Source organism: Pleurodeles waltl, chromosome 10 (assembly GCF_031143425.1).
Source record: "Pleurodeles waltl isolate 20211129_DDA chromosome 10, aPleWal1.hap1.20221129, whole genome shotgun sequence".
NCBI classification, from domain to species: Eukaryota; Metazoa; Chordata; class Amphibia; order Caudata; family Salamandridae; genus Pleurodeles; species Pleurodeles waltl.
In genome coordinates, this window is record NC_090449.1 from 759,771,308 (window position 1) to 759,791,206 (window position 19,899).

Below are 19,899 nucleotides of genomic sequence, written 5' to 3' on the forward strand. Positions count from 1 at the left end.
GACTTACAGGATTTCCTGTTAGGGCCCAGAAACAACTGCAGAAAGCGCTTCTTATACGGAGTTTAAAAATAAATCTGGGAGCTTTCTCAACAAGAAGCTGTTGTCCAGTTAAGGCATATGGATCAGGAAAACCTACAGAAGGCATTAGCTGTTGTAGATAATGGGATTAATACCCTTTCCGACCGGATATACATCTTAAACATTGTATTATGGCTATTGCAGAAGAAACAAAGGGATATGTCCTCTTTACATCATGGACAGAGTCAACTAAGAAATCATTATGTAGTTAGGTTAGACACTTCAAACACTGAAGGGAGGTCGCGTTCCCTGGCAACACGTTAGCACAAGGGACATATTTTCCACATTTAATTTAACATGGCAACAACTAATGGCTAAGAAGGAAGCGACTTATGTCATGTTAAATATTGAAAAATTAGGAAAGTAGCCTTTTACTGTGGCTGAAATACCATCCACTGAGTGGTTAATACACGGGTTATTAATCTGCCTATTTCATCACTTCAATTTACGTCCTGCTTAAAACACATTCCAGTAGGCAAATATGAAAGGCTAGGAGATAGTTTCATCCATGAGGTGTGGGAGCTACCCTTCTCATACAAATGTCTCAGTGGAATGAAAGAGGTCTTTCTTAGCGGTAGTGAATGCATGACTTCTGTCAGCCATTTGATGGTTTGTAAACAGCTGTCCTTGCTCGGATCGTGTAACGCTTCAGAAGCAAACTTGGCTTGTTATTTGAAGGGAGTTACAGTCCCCTTGATTAGACCTGCGTTCCAGGTGCTCTCAAATTGCAGCTATGCCCGCCTCAATAGTGAAAACTGTTGTGGGATGTGAGCCGGAATAGTTTGTTGTTTCAGTCTCTAAGATTGTTACATGCTGGAGGAACTTACTTTTTCCTCCTACAAGACAGAGGGAAATAGCTGAGATTTGGCCACATATCGCTACTTCAAATGACAGTTTTGACAAGTTGAGCAGACTCAAGGCTTTACTGTTTCAAAAACATGTGGTGCTCTCATCTGCACGCAAGACCTATGCGATTCAGGTGACAAGGTCATTGGCAGAGATACAGTCCCTTTTAAATACCAACTTTCCAAGACACTTTGGCGAGCTCGTGGGATGAATATTTAATGTGTCAAGTACTACTGGAATCTGAACTTTCTTCAAGGCTGTTGGAGCTGGTTTCATTCACACCTTCTCCTCTATATTCAGCTTAATATCATCAGCCATCCACTCACTATTCTCAAGCATTTTTGAGGGCTTTCCGATAACTTTGGCTATAATAGGTGGCATTTTGCTGTTGCGCAGAAAAAGTTGCAATGGCAGTCCCGCTGCAACATGGAGGACTGAAAGCACTCCCACCAGAGCAGCTGTGTCGTGAAGGCATGATGCAGTACTTTGGAGCGATACTCCTGGAGCAATTGGAGTGTGACTGGTCTCTGTCACTCAGACCGGTTTTGTATTGTGTGCAGCCCGTGTTTCGGTATTTCTGGTGCTCGTTTGAACATGCACTGAAGGTTTGTCTTTCTACGCAGCGCTTGTTTTCATTGGACGCTGATCGGTTGATGTTCTCGCTGAGGGCTCATTACCAGGCATGCGCGTTGAGGGTGCATTTGCTACGGGAAGCTGCTTATGAGCTGCCCTTTGTGGACGATGCAGCTCTAAAAACTCATTGTTGGGCACACCACGGAATGCTGCTGCCTTGGCTGGAGCTCAGGCTTTGGAACACGAATGCTCCTTGGTTTTCCTTGGCGATGAATTTCCTACTTTACTGCCTGCCAAAGTGGAAGATTTCCTGTCTACAATTATCCCGGATTCGATTGGCAACTTCCAAAATGACTCTGACTTTTGAAATTCTGCCTTAACGCCACAATTAAATTGTCCTTTTCACACATGCTCAAGTGTCTTAACTTGTCATTATTGACAGTCTTATATATATGCCCTAGGTTGAATTTTAGTAGCTTTTATACATGATTAGGCTTTGAACCGCCTATGAACTGGCAAGGGGAGGGTGTTGTGTAGCCATTTTAGTTATAGCTTCATACACGTTATTTTAACAAACTAGGCCAGCCGCTGTGCACTTTAACCTAGGCATATTTTATTCAGCTTTGTTTTATTATTTTAGCAATAGCCACATTTGCGGTCTTGTTTTATTTTCTTTATCTAGCTGTTCTTTGCCTAGGCCAGCACTGTGTTCTTAGACAAGACATTTCTTTCTCTCTGTGCTTTTCTCAAGGGTGCAGTAAGATAGGTTGCCGGCGAAAGTGGTACGCTTTATCTCTAATGTTCACAGAAACATACACACTCTTACGTGGGGATCCTTTCTTGGAACATCAGCTGTTTTATGATAAAACACTACTTTGACCCATGTACGTTAGAGGGAGATTCCAGCCAGATGACCACGACTGTATGCTGATTGATCGTTGCAGCTGCTTGTGTAGACTACAGGCCTCTTGCTCAGGTATGGGAGATGATGCCTTCCCAGGGAAACCTGAAGGGTAGAATTAGAGCTTAACCTGCTGTGCTCTAAAATAGCCTAGGTAGGAGCTATTTTAACGATTTTAGTGACAATATGGTAGCGTTATTGTTATACTTTACTCTCCTTGTCAACATTTTCATCCTGTCATGCTTCATCGTCCTAGTTATTGCAATCCATGCTTTATTATCTAAGATGCAGATACTTCAATAAAAGCTTTTTGAACTATATTCTGCCTCCGATTGTCCTTACATATGTGAGACTAATGTAACTGAGAGAAACGGATGAGATCTGAGTGACCACGATTTCCCTGAGCAGTCAATTGTATCACACCCTTGGTTGCCCAATCATCCCTGCTTTTGGGTGGAGATGAGGCACTGCTAGTTAGACGGAGCAAAACCCAGATTAGGCTGACAAGTGTCACCTGTAATGGGTTCAGACTCAGTCTCCCACAGTGCAAGTGATTCTTCCACCCAAATCCAGTAGTCTCATTAGGATAATGAGAGCCTACGCGACACACTGTTGTGGAAAATGAAACAATCTTCCTCCCACTGGTAAAGCATGCTCCAAGATGGCAGAACTAGGGCTGCTTTCCAGTGATGTTGGCCGGGGAAGAAGAGGAAAAGGAGGAGGGTAGGCTGATGGGTGGTTCCATGCTGTTTTCCACAGTCCTGCTCTCTATAACTCCTATAGAGGGGATTGGACTGCTGCTGCTGATTTTGTTGACTTCCTTGAAAGGAAAAGGTTCTCCAAAATCCTCAGAACCTCCAAAAACCACCTAAAGTCATTGGGCTACGTTTGAAGGCAAAAATATTTTGCTGTTGCTTATCTTTCCTTAAACCTCACCAACGTAGAGTCAGCTTTATCACCAAACAATTTCGACCCATCAAATGGAAGATCTAATAAGGTTGTTTGTATGTCAGAAATAAAAAACAGACCCTTATAACTAAGCATGCCTCCTGGAAATAACTGAGGTTCCCACTGCTCTTGCCACAGAGTCAGCTGTGTTCAGACCTGACTGGATGAAGTGGCGAGCAGCAGCTTGACCATCATTCAGGAGTTCAGATGCTGTGGACATCTTCAGGCAATATGGTACCACAGCTTTAGCAAAGTCCATTAGAGCATGTATGTAACAACCTAACAAACAGGTTGCATCAGCTGATTTTAAGGCCATGCTACATGAACAGAACACCTTCTTCGCTGATCATTCTTTTTGACTATCTGCTGGGGAAGTAGGGAATAATTCAGAAGTCAATTTGGAAGAACTTGAGCCCTGCACAATTAAACTCTCAAGCGTAGGATGGGCCGACAAAAACAAAAGGGTCCCCTGAGGCTGGCATGAACCTCACTGCAATTGGCTAAGACACTGCAACAGAAATCATGAACTTGTTCCAAATCTTTAAGAGTGGCTCAGTCAATGCGTCATTAAGGGAGAACAATGGTTCAGCAGAAGATGACGAATGTAACACTTTTGTCAAAAAGTTGAGGGCAAAGACAGATCCAACATCTCAGCTGCCTTACTTATCACAGAATGATGCAACATGACCCCCAGATTCTCTTTGGAGATAACAGTTCCCATTTTGGGAAAGTGTCCAATACACTTGCTACATCTAACCCCTCCAAATCAGGCTACAGTTAAATGATTTCTCCCTCTCCAAGACCACCTCTTTCCAAGACACAGTACTCCTCTTCATGAAGCCTCTGAGCCTGTCTTCTAGACTTCTGCCTTGACTTCATCACTAGCGTTGGTGATGGCGCTGGTAAATCCGGCAATGGCGCCGGGGACTTTGAACCTTGGGCTGAAGAAACAAAGAGTGCTGGAGTCAAATGACGCAATGCCACAGCAGATTCAGATGACACAGGAGAAGGCATGACTGGAGCCAACCTCTCTTGTATGACCAGAGAAGGCAACTGACTCTGAGCTGCAGGAGGTCGGAAACCTGAGGCATAAACAATAACGGCAAGAATGAACCTTGCTGACAGGGCGCCAGTAATCTACCCAACAAATTGGATAGCAGATCAATGGGGCCCGCAGGCACACTAGATGGGGTCATTGCCCTTACAGGATAACCCTGCTCCTAGCTTGCAGGAGTAGGTACCGAAGCAGGCACAGGCTGTACTTCAGGCTTCAGATCAGGACTTTCAGGTGAAGTCAGAGGTGGAACTTGGCACAAAGGTAGGCATTGGAGATGGAGGCGAAGACACTTCACACCTATCTTCTCTCCTTTACTTCGGAGACCAGAGTTCAGAGAGTCATCCCTAGATGAACCGCTTAGAGAGCGGTGACAGTTTCTTGTGTTTTCTTTTCAACATTTTCGAAGAAACGGGTGTTGGCGACTTCAACCGAGGTCGAGATTTCCAACAAACTCTCTTTTCCTGCTTTGCCTTGGCCGTAAACAGCTTTGCTGCCCTCCCTTTTAATGCTTTGGGGTTCATTTTCTCAAACGACAAACAGGTCTTCACATCATGGTCTGAGTTCACATACCAAAGGCAATCATCGTGAGAGTCCGTAATTGACACCTGACCTTTGCATTCCCTGCATGGTTTAAATCCTGACTTTCTTAGAGGAGACATTTTTTCTTCCAGCAACAAAGTTACAACGCTGGAGAAAATCTACAGAAGGAAATCTAAGATGTAACTGAGAGCTACAAGAAAACCATTACTCATCGAAGGTGCAGAAAAAAAGGAAACTGACGTCACCTCGCCAAGCCAACGAGGGCTTCTTTTGGCTCCGATGATGTCATGCAGTCGCATGCAGAGCAGTGACATTGTGATGTCCTCGATGACATGGGCGAGCTAAGAAGAAATTTTCTGCGGAATGCTGGCGCATTGGGATATTCAAAAGGTGAAGAATCTGCAAGGCAGATGTCTCTATCAGAAGTGACGAGAAACACAATTCTTTGGTACCCAAAGTATCCAGCAAGATTGTCACACTGTAGAAAGCTGGCTCTCTAGATAGTGTACCAATATGAGGTGTACTGTGCAGAGTGTCCATGTATCCCAAATTGGTGGACAGGGCTTGCATATACATTCCCAAGGTGCTCTATTTGTGGCCGTGTAGTTGATCATCTTTAAGGCTCATCAGAGGGTTAGTTTTAGACATTTGGTGCACTCACAAATAACACAGATTTTTGTTTCATTTATTCACCAGAAACTGCAAGATAAGGTAAGTACTCTACAAGTTTCCGATTTTTCAAAGTCTAGGTAATACAGCTGACAAATCTGAGGCATGCGGTAATGTTATCCTATGGGGAGAACATACACTGCATAGAGTCACTTGCACACAACTTAGAGGTCTGTTCTTCTGGACTTAAGGTAAGTAGGGGTCAAACTCCTAAAAAGCACCAACAGTGTTTGGGCTTACCTGCCCTAGTGCGTTTGGGTGCAGAGGTGCTTCCAGTGGTGGTAGCCTTGGATGCTACACGCAAAGGTGAATGGGGAAATTTCCTGTGGAAAAGAGGCTGCTTGTGGGTATTTGGGGAACCAGACCGGCAGAACCCAAAGCTGGGGCTCGGCTCTTGGGGGATCTCAGGATGTCAGAGACACCGTTGATTCTTGTGAGCCCAGACGGGGGAGCTCAGATGCAGAGGTGTTTAGTCCGGCATGTGTCAGCAAGTTGGAGGATTTCACAGTTCTTGCTGTACCTGCAAAAGAGGGGAAAGACACACAGCAAGACAACTTCTGGCATGGAGCTGGCCTCTCTTGAAGTCCCTTGACATGCAAGTACATGTTGGGGGCTGTGGTGTTCTGAATAAAAATAAACAAGCCTTGGTGTTTGCAACCAGTGGTGGTACTCCAGGTATTGGAGCAGGGAGGATCCGGGCAGGATCAGCGTCTTGAAGACAGGATGGGCAAACAGGGCTGAACTCCTTGACAATCGGGATCCTCTTCCTGGTGAGTTGCTCCCTCAGTGGTCCCGATGGTCAGCAAAATGGAGAACCGGACAGTCGCAGTGGGCGCTTACTGGTGCATGGAAGTAGCTTCTCTACTCCAAGTGAGGTGCTGGCTGACTGGTGAAGCACTGGCAGGCCTCATAGGCACCTGGGAAAAGCACAAAGATTTGGGTGTTTGCGATTGTCGAAACAGGAGCAGGTAGGCAGGGTTTGGTGATAAAGTTCACAGCTAGCCCACAGTTCTTATGCTGGTCGGCTATTCTTTGTCCTTTTTTTGCAGTCAGACTAGTCTAAGTTTCAGGTGTCAGGGAGCCACCAAAATACTGAATTTAGGGGCATTTAGGGGATTGTAATGTAGTGGCCCATGGACTACTTACCCCCTACATTACCACTTCCTGTGGGGAGTGGGCATAACCCTGCCCCAGAGTTCCTAGTTCCTCCAAAAAAAAGATGGCATTGTTTCTGAATGCTGGCTCTTACCTCCAGGGAGTCAGAAACCTGTCCGTGGTGGCAGGCTGGTCGATACTAGTCAGCCAGCACACTAGAAAACAAGTAGGTTTTCAGGGAGAACCACTAAGGTGCCCTCTGGGTGCATGTCATAATAAATCCAATACTGGCATCAGTATGGATTTACTAAGACGAGGTACTTGATAAAAAATACAACAGGTTTTAGTGAAGCCATTATGAAGCTGGGCGACTTGTAATGTCCAGTGCCTGAAACATACCCAGGGAAAGCTTCCTTGTTCACTTGTAGTATCTAGTAATCGAACTAGACATCACAGGAGCATATCTGCTCACTCTGATATGTATTCACATAAAATATAATGAACCCAGCCTTAGGGTTCTAATTCCTGCTATAGGGGTGACTTATATATCATATGAGTGACTCTGGCATGACACACAATGAGTGTGACGTCATGTTTTCACAAATGATTTGCACCATTTCACGCTACATAAACAAAAGGATCTGCTGGTGCAGTTAGAAAGCATAGGTGTCAAGTGACATGTAGCACGTTTCTCTCCAAAGAATTTAAAAAGAGGCAACATCTTTAGAAGAGGGATTTTCAGGTCCTCTGAAGTGCAGGCATTCCCAAACAATTGTTAAGGAGGGAGACTAGTACTAGTTTGTTCAAAATCACATTCAAATGATATGCGAAGCAAATGTGGTTTTAATACAGACAAATGAACAGGATACAAGTCTGTAAAAAATGTTTCAAAATCTTTGAAAATATTCCATATACCGGAGGAAAGTGGAGTTACAACATTCAGTAATTAATGTGAACAATATTGTACTAATTGTTAGACTAATGTCAAAAGTAATGTAATTTAGATTGTAAAATATAACACAATCTCTGTAGATTTTCAACTATTCTGGGTATTTGTTTTAAAAACAAACTAATTAAACAAACTAGGTTCTCCAAGCTCAAAGTCTGCAACTCTACATTTACAATCTCAAAATCTTGATGCTAAGGTCCTCTTCCTAAACATACCAATGCATTTTCCCATCTGTGTCATGCTTATGGGAAATTGTATCACTTTATTTCCTGAATTCCAGAAATACTTCAGGAAATTATGGTTTTAGAGATAAATGTGGTTTGCGAGTATCAAACATGACTATTTTCACAAAAGTGCACACTTTGTGGAAAAGAGTCTCACAAGATACCAGCAGAAGACTGATTTAAGGAGAAAAAGTCTCTAGGCAAGACATTTTCGTCACCAGTGAGTCTCTCACTTGCCAGAATTTAACTAGATTTCATAATGTGAAATAGTATACTTTTGCATAACAACAAATAGGTTTGGGAATGACAAATTTCACTGGAGCAATTTAAATTCTGACCAGGCCTAGTAATGTAAGAAGATATCTGTACCCTCTCACAACGTTCCTAAGAATCATCTTAGCAGCCAGACGCTGCCTGTCATCACTACAGAAGCTTAATAAATAGGTGGCCACGTTTCACACCTGACTTCAACGAGCTGCAATTGAAACGGACAACCTATGTCAGTGCTTGAAGTGCTAGTCTATGTTTGCGCTAAGCAAGTATTGCTAAAGAAGTAAACAGATTATATTGTGGCTCCATCTCGTTCACCCTAGGCAGCTCTTATTTCTTTATGATGCCCCACAATGTTATTTGTTTGCTCTAAAATTTACGCAGTGGTAGAAAATTTGTGGGTACATTTTCTGTAGAATGCTCTTACTAAAGTACCTTGTTGTTTTGCAATTACAAAATACTAGCAAATTTAAACAAAATGGTGAAAAAGTCAGCAATATTTGACAGACTTTTTAATTCCAGTTCTAATTCATATAGTTGCCCAAAAGTACCTTGGGCTCTCCCCCCCCCTTTTTCTTTTTAAAACACAGTATGATGATTCTATCGATGTAATTTTAAGAGGAAATTCATGTGATTCATGGAAAGGAAAAACTAAAAACAAAATAGGCAAATGTGCTTTGATATATATTTAAAATGATAGAAATGAGCTTAAAAAAAATGCTACAAACCTGGATATCTTTTTCCCATCTTGGGCTAGCAGAGCACCCTGATTCCAAACTTGAGGCACAGATGCGGGATGGGGTACTTGCACTAGATGTACCAAACCTCTGTCTGCACTGAAGTAAATTTGGAGTCAAACACTTTGCAGGCATACCAGGACTGAAGGGGGAGTTATCAGGACCTGGAAGTGGAAAGAGAAGGAACTCAAATTATTTTCAAAATAGTGCTAACTGGAAAAATGTGATCTGAAAGCATGCAGGAAACATTGACAACCTGACGTTTATGGCTCACACACATTGATTGTCAGTTGGCAATACTACAGCTTGCCTCAGTCTTCTCCCCAATCATCTCAGCTCAAGTGCCTAGAGTTAGACAAAAAGGGAAAAATCTCAGGAACAGACTACAGTAGGGTAGTGTGGTTTGCTAGACAGGATCATGGCACCACACAGGAGTGTGAAACTCCTGTAGCCCAATGCCCAAGAGATATTGTTTGCGATCAAGGACAACATGTTTTCAAGTTTATTTTGTTCTGGGAGAAGTAGGCCCGACCCACTACAGCACAAACATCTAGACTGCCAGTTTACAGCAACACATTATGAAGCAGGGAAAGGATTGGTCTGCAGTTGACGTCCTGTATCTGTCCATATGTTAATTCCGTTTGAACTTGTATTCATGGTTCATTAATGCAAAGCATTATTATTAAGGTGAGTGCTCCAAATAAGTGTAAGCTCAGACTCCACTACTGAGAGTAGTTCCAGAAAAACAAATGCATAGACATGCTTGAAAAATTTCACAAAATGAGGCTACGTATAATGCTCCCAGAATTTTCTGATTCGATGCAAATATTTGCAGAAGCTTGAAAGCAAGATTGATGAGTCTTTGCTTTCAAAATAAAATGTTCACATATAATGCAACTAGGAAAACATATTTTTCTAAATTACTGTCAAATTTTCGGTACCAGCCATCATTTGATAAAAGGTGTTGATGCATGCTAGTGTTTCAAAAACATATTCATAATTGAAAATCAGTGTAACCAGTTTCAACAAGATTATGGGAAACACAAGAATAAACGAGCATTGACAGTCAATAGGTCCGACATTGGTGGTCAGCCTTTTGGTTCTGTCAATGTGTGTTTTGTTTTGACATCGTTTTTGTAAAATGTTATTGTTGGGGCTGCTGGGTCTTCACCATTATAAAAAACATTGGCAAAAGTCAAAAATATTTTCTGATTTCAAATTGCCACAGGAGTTCCTGACACTAAACAAAACTACTATGTGTGCCGATATGCTCCATGTGAAAGAGCAGATTGGTATCACTCTCGGTGAAGCCAGCTGACAGATGGATAGAGAGAGAATTTGAATAAAAACAAAACGTCTTCGTTAACATCAGACCTAATTAGGGGCCCAATTCTTAAAGTCACAAAAGTGCGCTCAGGTTAGATGTCTTTGGATTAGTGCAGATTTACGTATTTCATTAATTCACAAGAACTTACACAAGTAGACCAGGAAAACGTACTCCTAGAAAATATATGTTAACTGGATTTTAGCACAAGCAAATATGCATGGGTAGATTTGCTCATGCAAAAATCTGTTGAGGGTTTACAAGTTCACTTTTCCTCCAACCACATTTTTCACAACCCTGGAAGAAGTTTTACTCCTGCCCCTGTCAAGAGTAAACTTCCAACCTTTCTCCGTATGGGAAAAGATTAACAAAGAGCTAGTTTAAACCCCTAAAAATGCAAGTTGATATGTTTGCGCAGACTCAAAGGGGCATTTGAGCCCTGGAGTATTACTTACCACTACCTCCAGATCCAGTATCTAGACCTGCAGAAAGGTAGCAAAATAAGATAATTGCTAGTAATCATGTCCTACCATAGTATTAGCCCCAGCGTAATCAGAGAGGCTATTATCAGAGCTCTTATATAATTAAATTGCTGCCATAATTTGTTGTCGCACATGGCGCCAAAGCGACAAGTCGATTTTATTTTACAGTACAAGTAGATTTATGAAGCCATTTGTCACATGGACAAGTAGATATTTTAATAAATTCCACACCCCTGGCCACAGAGTATTGGGCACAATCAGGACAGCTGACACCTACAGCCGTTCATCAGTACACCTTTCCCTATATACTTGCCAGTTCTGTTTGAGACAACTGTACAACACTGTAAGAGCAAAAAGGCAGCTACCTACGGTACTCTAAATTGACATATGTATTATATGTATCAAGTCTATTTTCTTTTATTCTACTGATCCCTGTCACTTTATTTCAATGGGAACAAATAAAAACTGAGTGAATGGAAAGTAAAAAAAAAAAAAAAAAATTAGTAAATAAGAACGCATGAGCTAATCACACCTGCTCACCTACCATGGGACAGATGACTTAAGAGTTTGAACTGTGCAAGGCATCTAATCCAAAGGTGTTTTTAATCTGAAGCAGAACCTTGTGTTATAATAAGGTATTAAGGGCACTGAGAACGGGATACTTCATTGACAAACATGAATATTAAAATACTTTAGCACTATTTATTAAGTTACAGACTAAACAGTATTGCTTTCTTTAATCTGTCTTTACAAGGATAGCAGTTTTAGCAGAATTGTTCCCATTTTGGGTGCTCCGCAGAATACCACATGAACAAACTCCAGAGGATAACCAATGTTATGCAAGAGTTAGTGGTGATAGGAAGTTTCTGGGGCAAATCTCTGCAACACAAGGTTTTACTACTTTGGAATCGTGTCCAAATGTCACTGGTCTAACATTTCAAGAACTTCCTCCCCTCCACTGCCCCAGGACTAAAGTTTCAGAAAATGGCAGTGTCTCTCAGGAGGGTGCATTTAAGGTACTTTTCCAGGGGGAGATTATTGCTGAGCAACTGTATATTGAAAGTTTACCTTTCCTCTACCACTATTAGGGTTTTGTTTCTGTTCTCTTCACTGTTAAGGCATTAGTGGTATTTTCTTCTGCATTAGTTAGGTCTAACAAATGGCTATGGAGATGTTGATAAATCGAAGACCATTCTCTCGGTCTCAAATGCTAAAGCAGATATCCTCTTAGTCTCTCAACCTCGCAGGTATAGACGTAAGGATTGTCCGACCAAAAGGTAAAACAACAAAAAAGTAGCCACAACCATCTCTTCTGGTGGCAACCAATTTAGACATTAACCTTTAAACTGCGTCTGCAGTATTCAGAACAGATTTAATTACATCTTTTTGCAAATCAAAGCCATTAAAAACCATCACTTCACAAGCATAATCCAAATCATCAAGCATATGACCAATCTGCTATCCCACCTGCTAACAGATTCTAACTGATATATATTTTAACAAATATCTACATATTTTTCTTTTTAATATTTCACACCAAAATACTTGTATACTTACAGGATACTCGTGGTTTACTTGAATGAAGTGACTTTTCCTTGAGTTTCACAGACATTGGGGTGCAGAAGGTTGCAGGAAAATTGTCAGCAGACATAGCAGCAGGAGTTTGGAAAGCGGGAGGATGCTTTTTTCCACCACCTGGTGTTGGCTATAATACAGGGGGGAAAAAAAAGAATCAACATTTTTTTTATACATTTCTCTTCATATTTAAGTGTACAGACGTTGATTAGCTAGAGCTACAGAGGTTTCTAAATAGTCAGCACTCATATGTTTACGATTCTGCCTATTTCATATACTGTGATAAACGGGAAAACATAACTGCATTCGCCCATGTAATGCAAATTAACTGTCATGATGCATTAGAGTATTGGATACTGTTATACATTAATTAACATATTAACTCATACAAACATCTGTCTCATTAAGCCAGTCTCATAAAAAGAGAACCTACAACAACAAGTGTACTGCATTATATATTTATTTATTTGCCATACATGTAAAGGTCTCCTCGGCTCCAAACATCCAGCACTTCAAACGCTGACACCAACTAATCCAGACATAGAAGTCCTGCGCTTACCTGAAGCCTAACTTACAAAACCAGAATTCCTGCTATTTGCTAAAAACAACAAGCAACAACGTGCTCAAAAAGAACACATGTGCACAGCACAAAACATAGCAAATTCTTGCTGTTAAAAGCTGTCCACCTATGCCGTGTACCAATGTACAGGTGACCCTTATTGGTTGACAGGGGTCAAAGTAATAATCTTTTGTGGTAGAGTGGTTGAGCAGTTCAGGATTATCAAAGGGTAGTGCTAAGCATTTGTTGACTAAACAGTCAATAAATAAGACACACAAGAAGAAACTGAAGACCAGTTTTAGAAAAATACAACACTTTGTATATTATTCTCAGACACCAAAAATCTTCAACATAAGTTAAGTACTGTTTGGAAAGTGAAGTTTCACAGTGAGGTATTATACACAAATGCGCTTTCATGCAGTAATGCCTTTCATTAGAGAAGAAACATGATGTACTGCATACAGTTACTTGCAACAGGATCGCGGAAGTCCGCTTCAGGTCTTTGGGGGCTACAGGGTCAAGGTCACGAGAAACACTACCAGTTCGGTTTTACTTGCTAAGCAGGGAGACACTTAGACACAGGGTGCAAAGGGGGACATGGGGGCAAGTCTGGGAGCTCCCAAAGCTGGACTCAGTTTATGAGGGCCCTGGAAATGGGGGGGGGGGGGGGGGGGGAGGGGGGGGGCAGGGGGGGCTGAGACGGACGGCTGTTGCTACTTGTGGACCCAGGCCGGGGTGCTCAGGTGCAGAGGGTTTTGATCGTCTGGACCTGTGCGTCAAAGGCATTTATAGTGTTTAGTTAGATCTGCAGAGAAGGAAGAAAAACATTCGGACCACTCTCATGGGCAGCGTCCAATTCCATCATCCCCTGGTTGCAGGTTGTTTGCAGCTTTGGCGTCTGGCCCAGACACAAACAAGCCTTGGAGCTTGCAACTGTTCTAGTACACAGGTATTGGTGCAGAGTGACTCCTGGTGGGCTTGGTGTCTCCAAACGTCGTGGGGAAATGGGTCTGTCCTCCTGGAGCACTGTGACCTTCTCCTAGGTGGCTGCTGCCTCTGTGTACCTGGGGGTCAGCAGATAAGTGGACCAGATGTCATGGTAGGTGCCTGCAGGTAAGTTTCTCCTCCACTCCAAGGGAGATGCGGACTGGTTTCCGAAGAGCGGCCAGCCCTCCGAGGCTTTTGGGAGATGCAGGACCATTTGGGTCCAAGCGTTTGTCAGGACAGGAGCAGGTAGGCAGGGTTTGACGCCTAAAGTCCAGGCTACTCCTCAGCTCTTGCGTTGGTAGGCTTATATTTGTCCTCCTCCTTCAGTCTAATTTCTACCTAATTTCCTGGTGTCATGGAGTGTTTAGGGTAGCAGCCAAAGGGAAAACTTACCAATGGGGTGACTACACTCCCTATATAACCGCTTCCTGAGAGGAGTGTGGAGAACATTGTGCCAGATTTCCTAATTCCACCAAAATAAAGATGGTGGAACACTACCTTTGTGATATCACATCAGGCAGCCCACCTTAGGGGTTTGACTGGTCTGTAGTGCAACAGGCCTACTTGCATTTCTAATTTCACACCTGTCCTGGTGCCAAATGGGCACCAGGGCAGGGGGTGGAATCTCCTAAGTCTGGGGAGAGCCATGGTCACATATCAAAGGTGGCAGGGATTTTAAAGTCCCAGGCCTGGGTATGCAGATTTACTAGTCGTCTTGCTGGAGGAGGTGATAACACCTTCCTCTGGAGCAGGCAACGTTAATCCCTACCCTCTCTAGAGAACCCCAACCTCTGGAAGTGGAATTAAGGGAGCCTTTGGTTTGCTATCTGTCTTGCCACTGTCTTGGCAAGGGACAAAAGAGTTGCAAAATGTCTTTGCCTTCTGGGAAATACCTGGTGTAGGAAAGTATCCTCTTTTTTGGCATGTTACACCTAATTTCTGCCAGATGTCAGTGTGTTTGACTGTCACTGGGATCCTGCTAACCAGGACCCTGATGCTTATGCTCTTTCACCCCTAATTTTTGTCACTGCATACTGGTAACCCAGTATTTCACCCACAATTGGCATACTGGTCATCCCTTATAACTCCGTAGTATATGGTACCTAGCTACCCAGGGCATTGGAGTTCCAGGGGATCCCTATGGGCTGCAGCACTTCTTTTGCCACCCGTAGTGAGCCCATGCAGAGGCTTCTACAGGACTGCCATTGCAGCCGGTGTGAAATGGTGTTTGCACCCTTTCACTGCCATTTACACTGCACCAGGTTACTTACAGGTCACACCTATAGCAGGCCCTCCAGCCCTAACAGCAGGGTGCAGAGTACCCGTGTGTGAGGGTACCCCTGCGCTAGCAGATGTGCTCCCACATCATCCAGGAACATTTTCCCGGACTTCGTGAGTGCTGGGATGCTATTTTATGCGTGCACTGTACATAGATCACTACCTATGTACAGCTTCACAACTGTAACTCCAAATATGGCCATGTTTGGTATCAAACATGTTGGAATCATACCCCAAGGCTTTTACAAGCATTGGTTGTATGATTCCATGCACTCAGGGGGCTCCTTATAGGAACCCCAGTACTGCCATTGCAGCCTTTTGAGGTTTTCCAGGCAGCCCCAGCTGCTGCCACCTCAGACCGGTTTCTGCGCACCTGTTGCTTGATCAGCTCAAGCCCAGGAAGGCAGAACAAAGGATTTCCTTTGGGAGAGGGATGTTACACCCTCTCCCCTTGGAAATAGGTGTGACAGGCATGGAGGGGGTAGCCTAACAGAGACTGTGGAAATGCTCTGAAGGGCACAGATGGTGCCCTCCTTGCATAATCTAGTCTACATCGGTTCAGGGACCCTCCCAGCCCCTGTTCTGGCACGAAACTGGGCGAAGGAAAGGGGAGTGATGGCTCCCCTGTCCATCACCACCCCAGGGGTGGTGCTCAGAGCTCCTCGTGAGTGTCACTGGGTTTTGCGATCTTGGATTCCAAGGTGGTAGGGAACTCTGGGAGCATTGGAGTGGCCAGTGCGAGCAGGTGACGTCAGAGCCCTACCCTGATAGGTGCTTACCTGTGCAGCTGACCAATTCCCGTTTCAGGGCTATTTAGGGTCTCTGTCTTGGGTGGTTCTTCAGATTCAGATTGCAAGACTCCAGCAGGAATCCTCTGCATCCTTTACTTCACCTTCTACCGAAGAAACTGCATCTGGACCTACCAGGAACTCTCAGACTGCAACAAAGAAGCGAAGACGACTTCTGACACACTGTATCTTCAGCTCCTGCCAGCAACTGCTTACCGGTCATGCATCCATAGATAACAGTCAGTCTTCAGCCTGCCCCAGAAGAACGAAGGAATCTCCCTTGAAGTGAAGGAGTCACTTCCCTGCTTCAGCAAGCATGTCTCTGTAGCGACGGCCGGTGGCTTGGGTCCCCTCTCCTCAAGAAATGCGTGCATCCAGCAACATGGGTGGTGGACTGAAGTGGTACCGACAGTCCTGACGTCCAGCTGTCCAACTTTGGAGGAGATAAGAGCTTGCTTCCCCACGCAAGACAGTACCCCCATGCACTGCAGGTTTTGCAGTTGCAAAGACTTCTTGGCATCCTTCCACGAAATTCTTCGTGCACTGTACAGCTGCGGCCCCCAACACTCCTTCCTTCGACACACAGCCTCCTGCGTGCTTCTCCAGAGGCGTGGGGTCCCTTTGGGTAGTGCTGCGTGGGCCTTCTTTTGCACCTTCTTTGTCCCCGTGCTGTGGAATTCCTGTACGCGTTGCCTGGTCTTCTGAGGACTCGGAGAGCCCCCCCTGTCTCCCACTCCTGGGTAGAGGCCACCAGGTCCCTCCTGGTCCCGGGCAGCGCCATTTTCCGCTAATCGTGAGCTTTGCATATGTCAAGGCTTGATGGCGGAGTCGAGTGATGCAAACCAGACTGCAATCATCCACCCGGCGTGGGACATCATCTTCATCAACCAGGAACCCGCATCAATCTTCTTGGGTGCAGTACTGACTGTTCTTCACCAGTAGTTCTTCTTTTGCACCTTCATCCGGGTTGTCAGGGGCTCCAGTTCTCCCTGGACTCTTCATTGCTTCATGGACTTGGTCCCCTTCTTCCACAGGTCTGCAGGTCCAGGAATCCATCGGTGGTGTCTTGCAGTCTCTTCTGGTTCTTGCATAATCTTCTTTTGTGTGTTCTTGTATGTTCTAGGAAAGTTACTGTCATTTACTCCTGCTTTTCTGGGCTGGGTTCTATTACTTACCTTTGGTGTTTTCTAATACTCCCAGTGCCCCTCTACACACTACACTTGCCTAGGTGGGAAATAGACTTTCGCACTCCACTATTTTAGTATATGGTTTGTGTTCCCCATAGGCCCATTTCTACCTATTGTTATTTTCACAATTTGCGCTGTTTTTTAACTGTTTTTACAGCTATTTCTGCATTCTAGTGTATATACTGTGCATATTACTTACCTCCTAAGGGAGGATAGACTAAGGTATTTTTGGCATTTGTGTCACCAAAATAAAGTACCTTTATTTTTGTAACACAGAGTATTTTCTTTCATGTGTTTGAGTATTGTGTGAATACAGTGATATTGCATGAGCTTTGCATGCCTCCAAGATAAACCTTGGCTGCTCATCCACACTGCCCGTAGAGAGCCTGGCTTCTAGACATTGACTACCTTTCACTAATAGGGGATAACTGGACCTGGTATAAGGTGTAAGTACATCAGATACCCACTACAAACCAGGCCAGCCTCCTACACCTGGCCAGTAGAAGTGGTTAACCAACCTACTCCAAGTATTTGCCTGGCTATGATGCCTATCTAGGGGTATGGCATGTGCTAAGGTGAGAAAGAAATCTCTATACTGCTGGAGCACTGGTTGCTAGACACAAACTCTGTATCTTCTTTTTCTATGGCCAGGAGTTTGGCCTCAAGGCTACTCTTTTGGCTAGTCTCTCCAACTCCCAGTCTGGATCTTAAAGTATTTCTATGGACCTGACATACCTCCAGGTACAGGTTTAGGGAAAAGTCTTCTATTGTTTTCCTATTCTTTTAGGATATTGGAAGGAAAGCCTTCCTTATGAGTAATGTTGTCAGTCTCATATTTGCCTACTGGGTCATCTTCAATATTGTAAGTCTTTTCCTCTGTTGTCTGGGCCTCATCAGTCTCAGTGGGCAACTCCTGGAGTTGTGCCTTGGTTGGTTGAGGCCCAGTTTTAATTTTGCAAGCCTTACAGAGATACTTAACAGCTTCAAAATAAGATGCAGGTAAGGGGTCAGGTTGAGTTTTTTTATACTCTCCTATGAGGTCGACATATTTAATGTTGTTGGGACATTTTGAGAAGATTGAAAATTCTAAACAGACTTTTTAAGGCCTAACCACTAAGGATACTGTTTACATTTCTGATACCAAGGACTGGGGAATTTAGCATAAGACCCTAACATTTCAGATTCAACATTTGGAAAAACAGAAAAATTAAACTGCAAAAATATTTTTCAAGAAAGTTAATTGTGGGTTTTAATGTGGAACCACCTATTGACAAAGCAGTATCGGCAAATGCAAAGTATTGTATCCCGCTGCTGATCCACTAATGTAGGAAAGTGGCTAAGTAGTGTACCAATGTAGGGCTATACCATGCAAATGTTCCACACAACCCTTACTGGTTTACAGGGCTTAAATTAATAATCCCAAATGCTCTCTTTGTAGCAGTGTGGGCGAGCGGTTTATGTTTATCAGAGGAGAGCATTTGGTTAATACAGAGTCAATAAATGAGAAACACTCATTAAGAAACTGGGTGCCTAATTAATAAATCTGTTATTTTTCTCAATTGGTCTTAAGATCTTCGAGATCAAGTACGTACTTCGTAATATTTAAAAATACAAAAAATACAGCTGTCAGATTTGAGGCATGGGCCTCAAACGTGGTAATGCTATCCCACGGGCGAAACATACACTGCATAGGGTCACTTTCAAATGAATTACAGGTGTGTGCTTCTGGACCTAAGGTGAATAGGGGCCAAGGTCCAAGAAAGAGCCAACAGTTATAGTTTACCTGACTCTGTGTGTCCAGGTGCAGAGGTGTTTACAGTGTTGGTAGCCTTGAATGCTACAACTACCATCAATGGGAAAAAGTACCTGTAACTAAAGACTGCAAGTGGGGACTGGGGGACTAGTCCGGCAGAATCCAAAGGGGGCCTTGGCTCTTGATTGTCTCAGGACCACAGAGACACCATCTGTTTCAATGGAGGGCGGGCTGGGAGGCTCAGGTGTATAGGTCTTTTGTCCAGTGAGTTTGAGGCTATCACAGTTCCTGATGCATCTGCAGAAGAAGAGAAAAGAGACATAAATGACTTCTAGCGTGGAGCTGGCCTCTCTTGAAGTCCGTCGAAGTGCAGTGGGGTTCAGACCTAACACAACTAATCCTTGGTGCTTGCAACTGGCTGTAGTACACTGGGCATTGGTGCATGGAGGCTCTGGGCAGGCTTAATGTCTCAAAGACTGGATGGGCTGATAGGCTGACCTCCTGGACACTCCGGATCCTCTTCCTGGCGAGTTGCACCCTCAGTAGTCCCGATGGTCTGCAAAACGGAGGACCGGGCATTTGCAGATGGTGCCTGCTGATGCATGGAAGTGGCTTCTCTACTCCAAGGGAGGTGCTGGTTGGTTGGCAAAGTGCTGGCAGGCCTACAAGGCTTTGGGAGGATGTACAGGTGTAGGACGAGTCAGGTCTTTGCAATTGTGGGGACACAGCTACTCTACAGTCCTTGCACTGGTCGGCTCTCCTTTGTCCTTCTTGTAATCAGACCAATCTAAGTTCCTGGTGTCAAGGGGCAAACTAAATACTGAATTTAGGGGTGTTAAGGGGATTGTAGCACATTAGCCAATGGGCTACATACCCCTGGGGTCCACACCCCCTATATGACCGCTTCCTGTGGGAGTGGGCATAATCCTCTCCCTGAATTCCTAATTCAACCAAAAACAAGTTGGCAGAACACTTCTTTCGTGGATAATATCAGGTGGCCAGACTTAGGGGTGTGTCTAGCCTGGTGCTGCAACATGCCTACTGCGTAGCTAATTTCTTGTCTGTCCTGGTGGTCAAAT

At 43.9% G+C, this 19,899-nt stretch overlaps 1 protein-coding gene across 1 annotated transcript in view; it reads right to left on the reverse strand.

Moving 5' to 3' along the window:
• MASTL (microtubule associated serine/threonine kinase like) overlaps window positions 1–19,899 on the reverse strand; it is a 208,675-nt gene that overhangs the window by 76,947 nt on the left and 111,829 nt on the right. The window contains exons 6-7 of the mRNA XM_069211322.1: window positions 12,251–12,398; window positions 8,879–9,051 (exon numbers count right to left, since the gene is read on the reverse strand). Coding sequence (XP_069067423.1) covers window positions 8,879–9,051; window positions 12,251–12,398 — 321 coding nt within the window. The remainder of the gene's footprint in view (window positions 1–8,878; window positions 9,052–12,250; window positions 12,399–19,899) is intronic.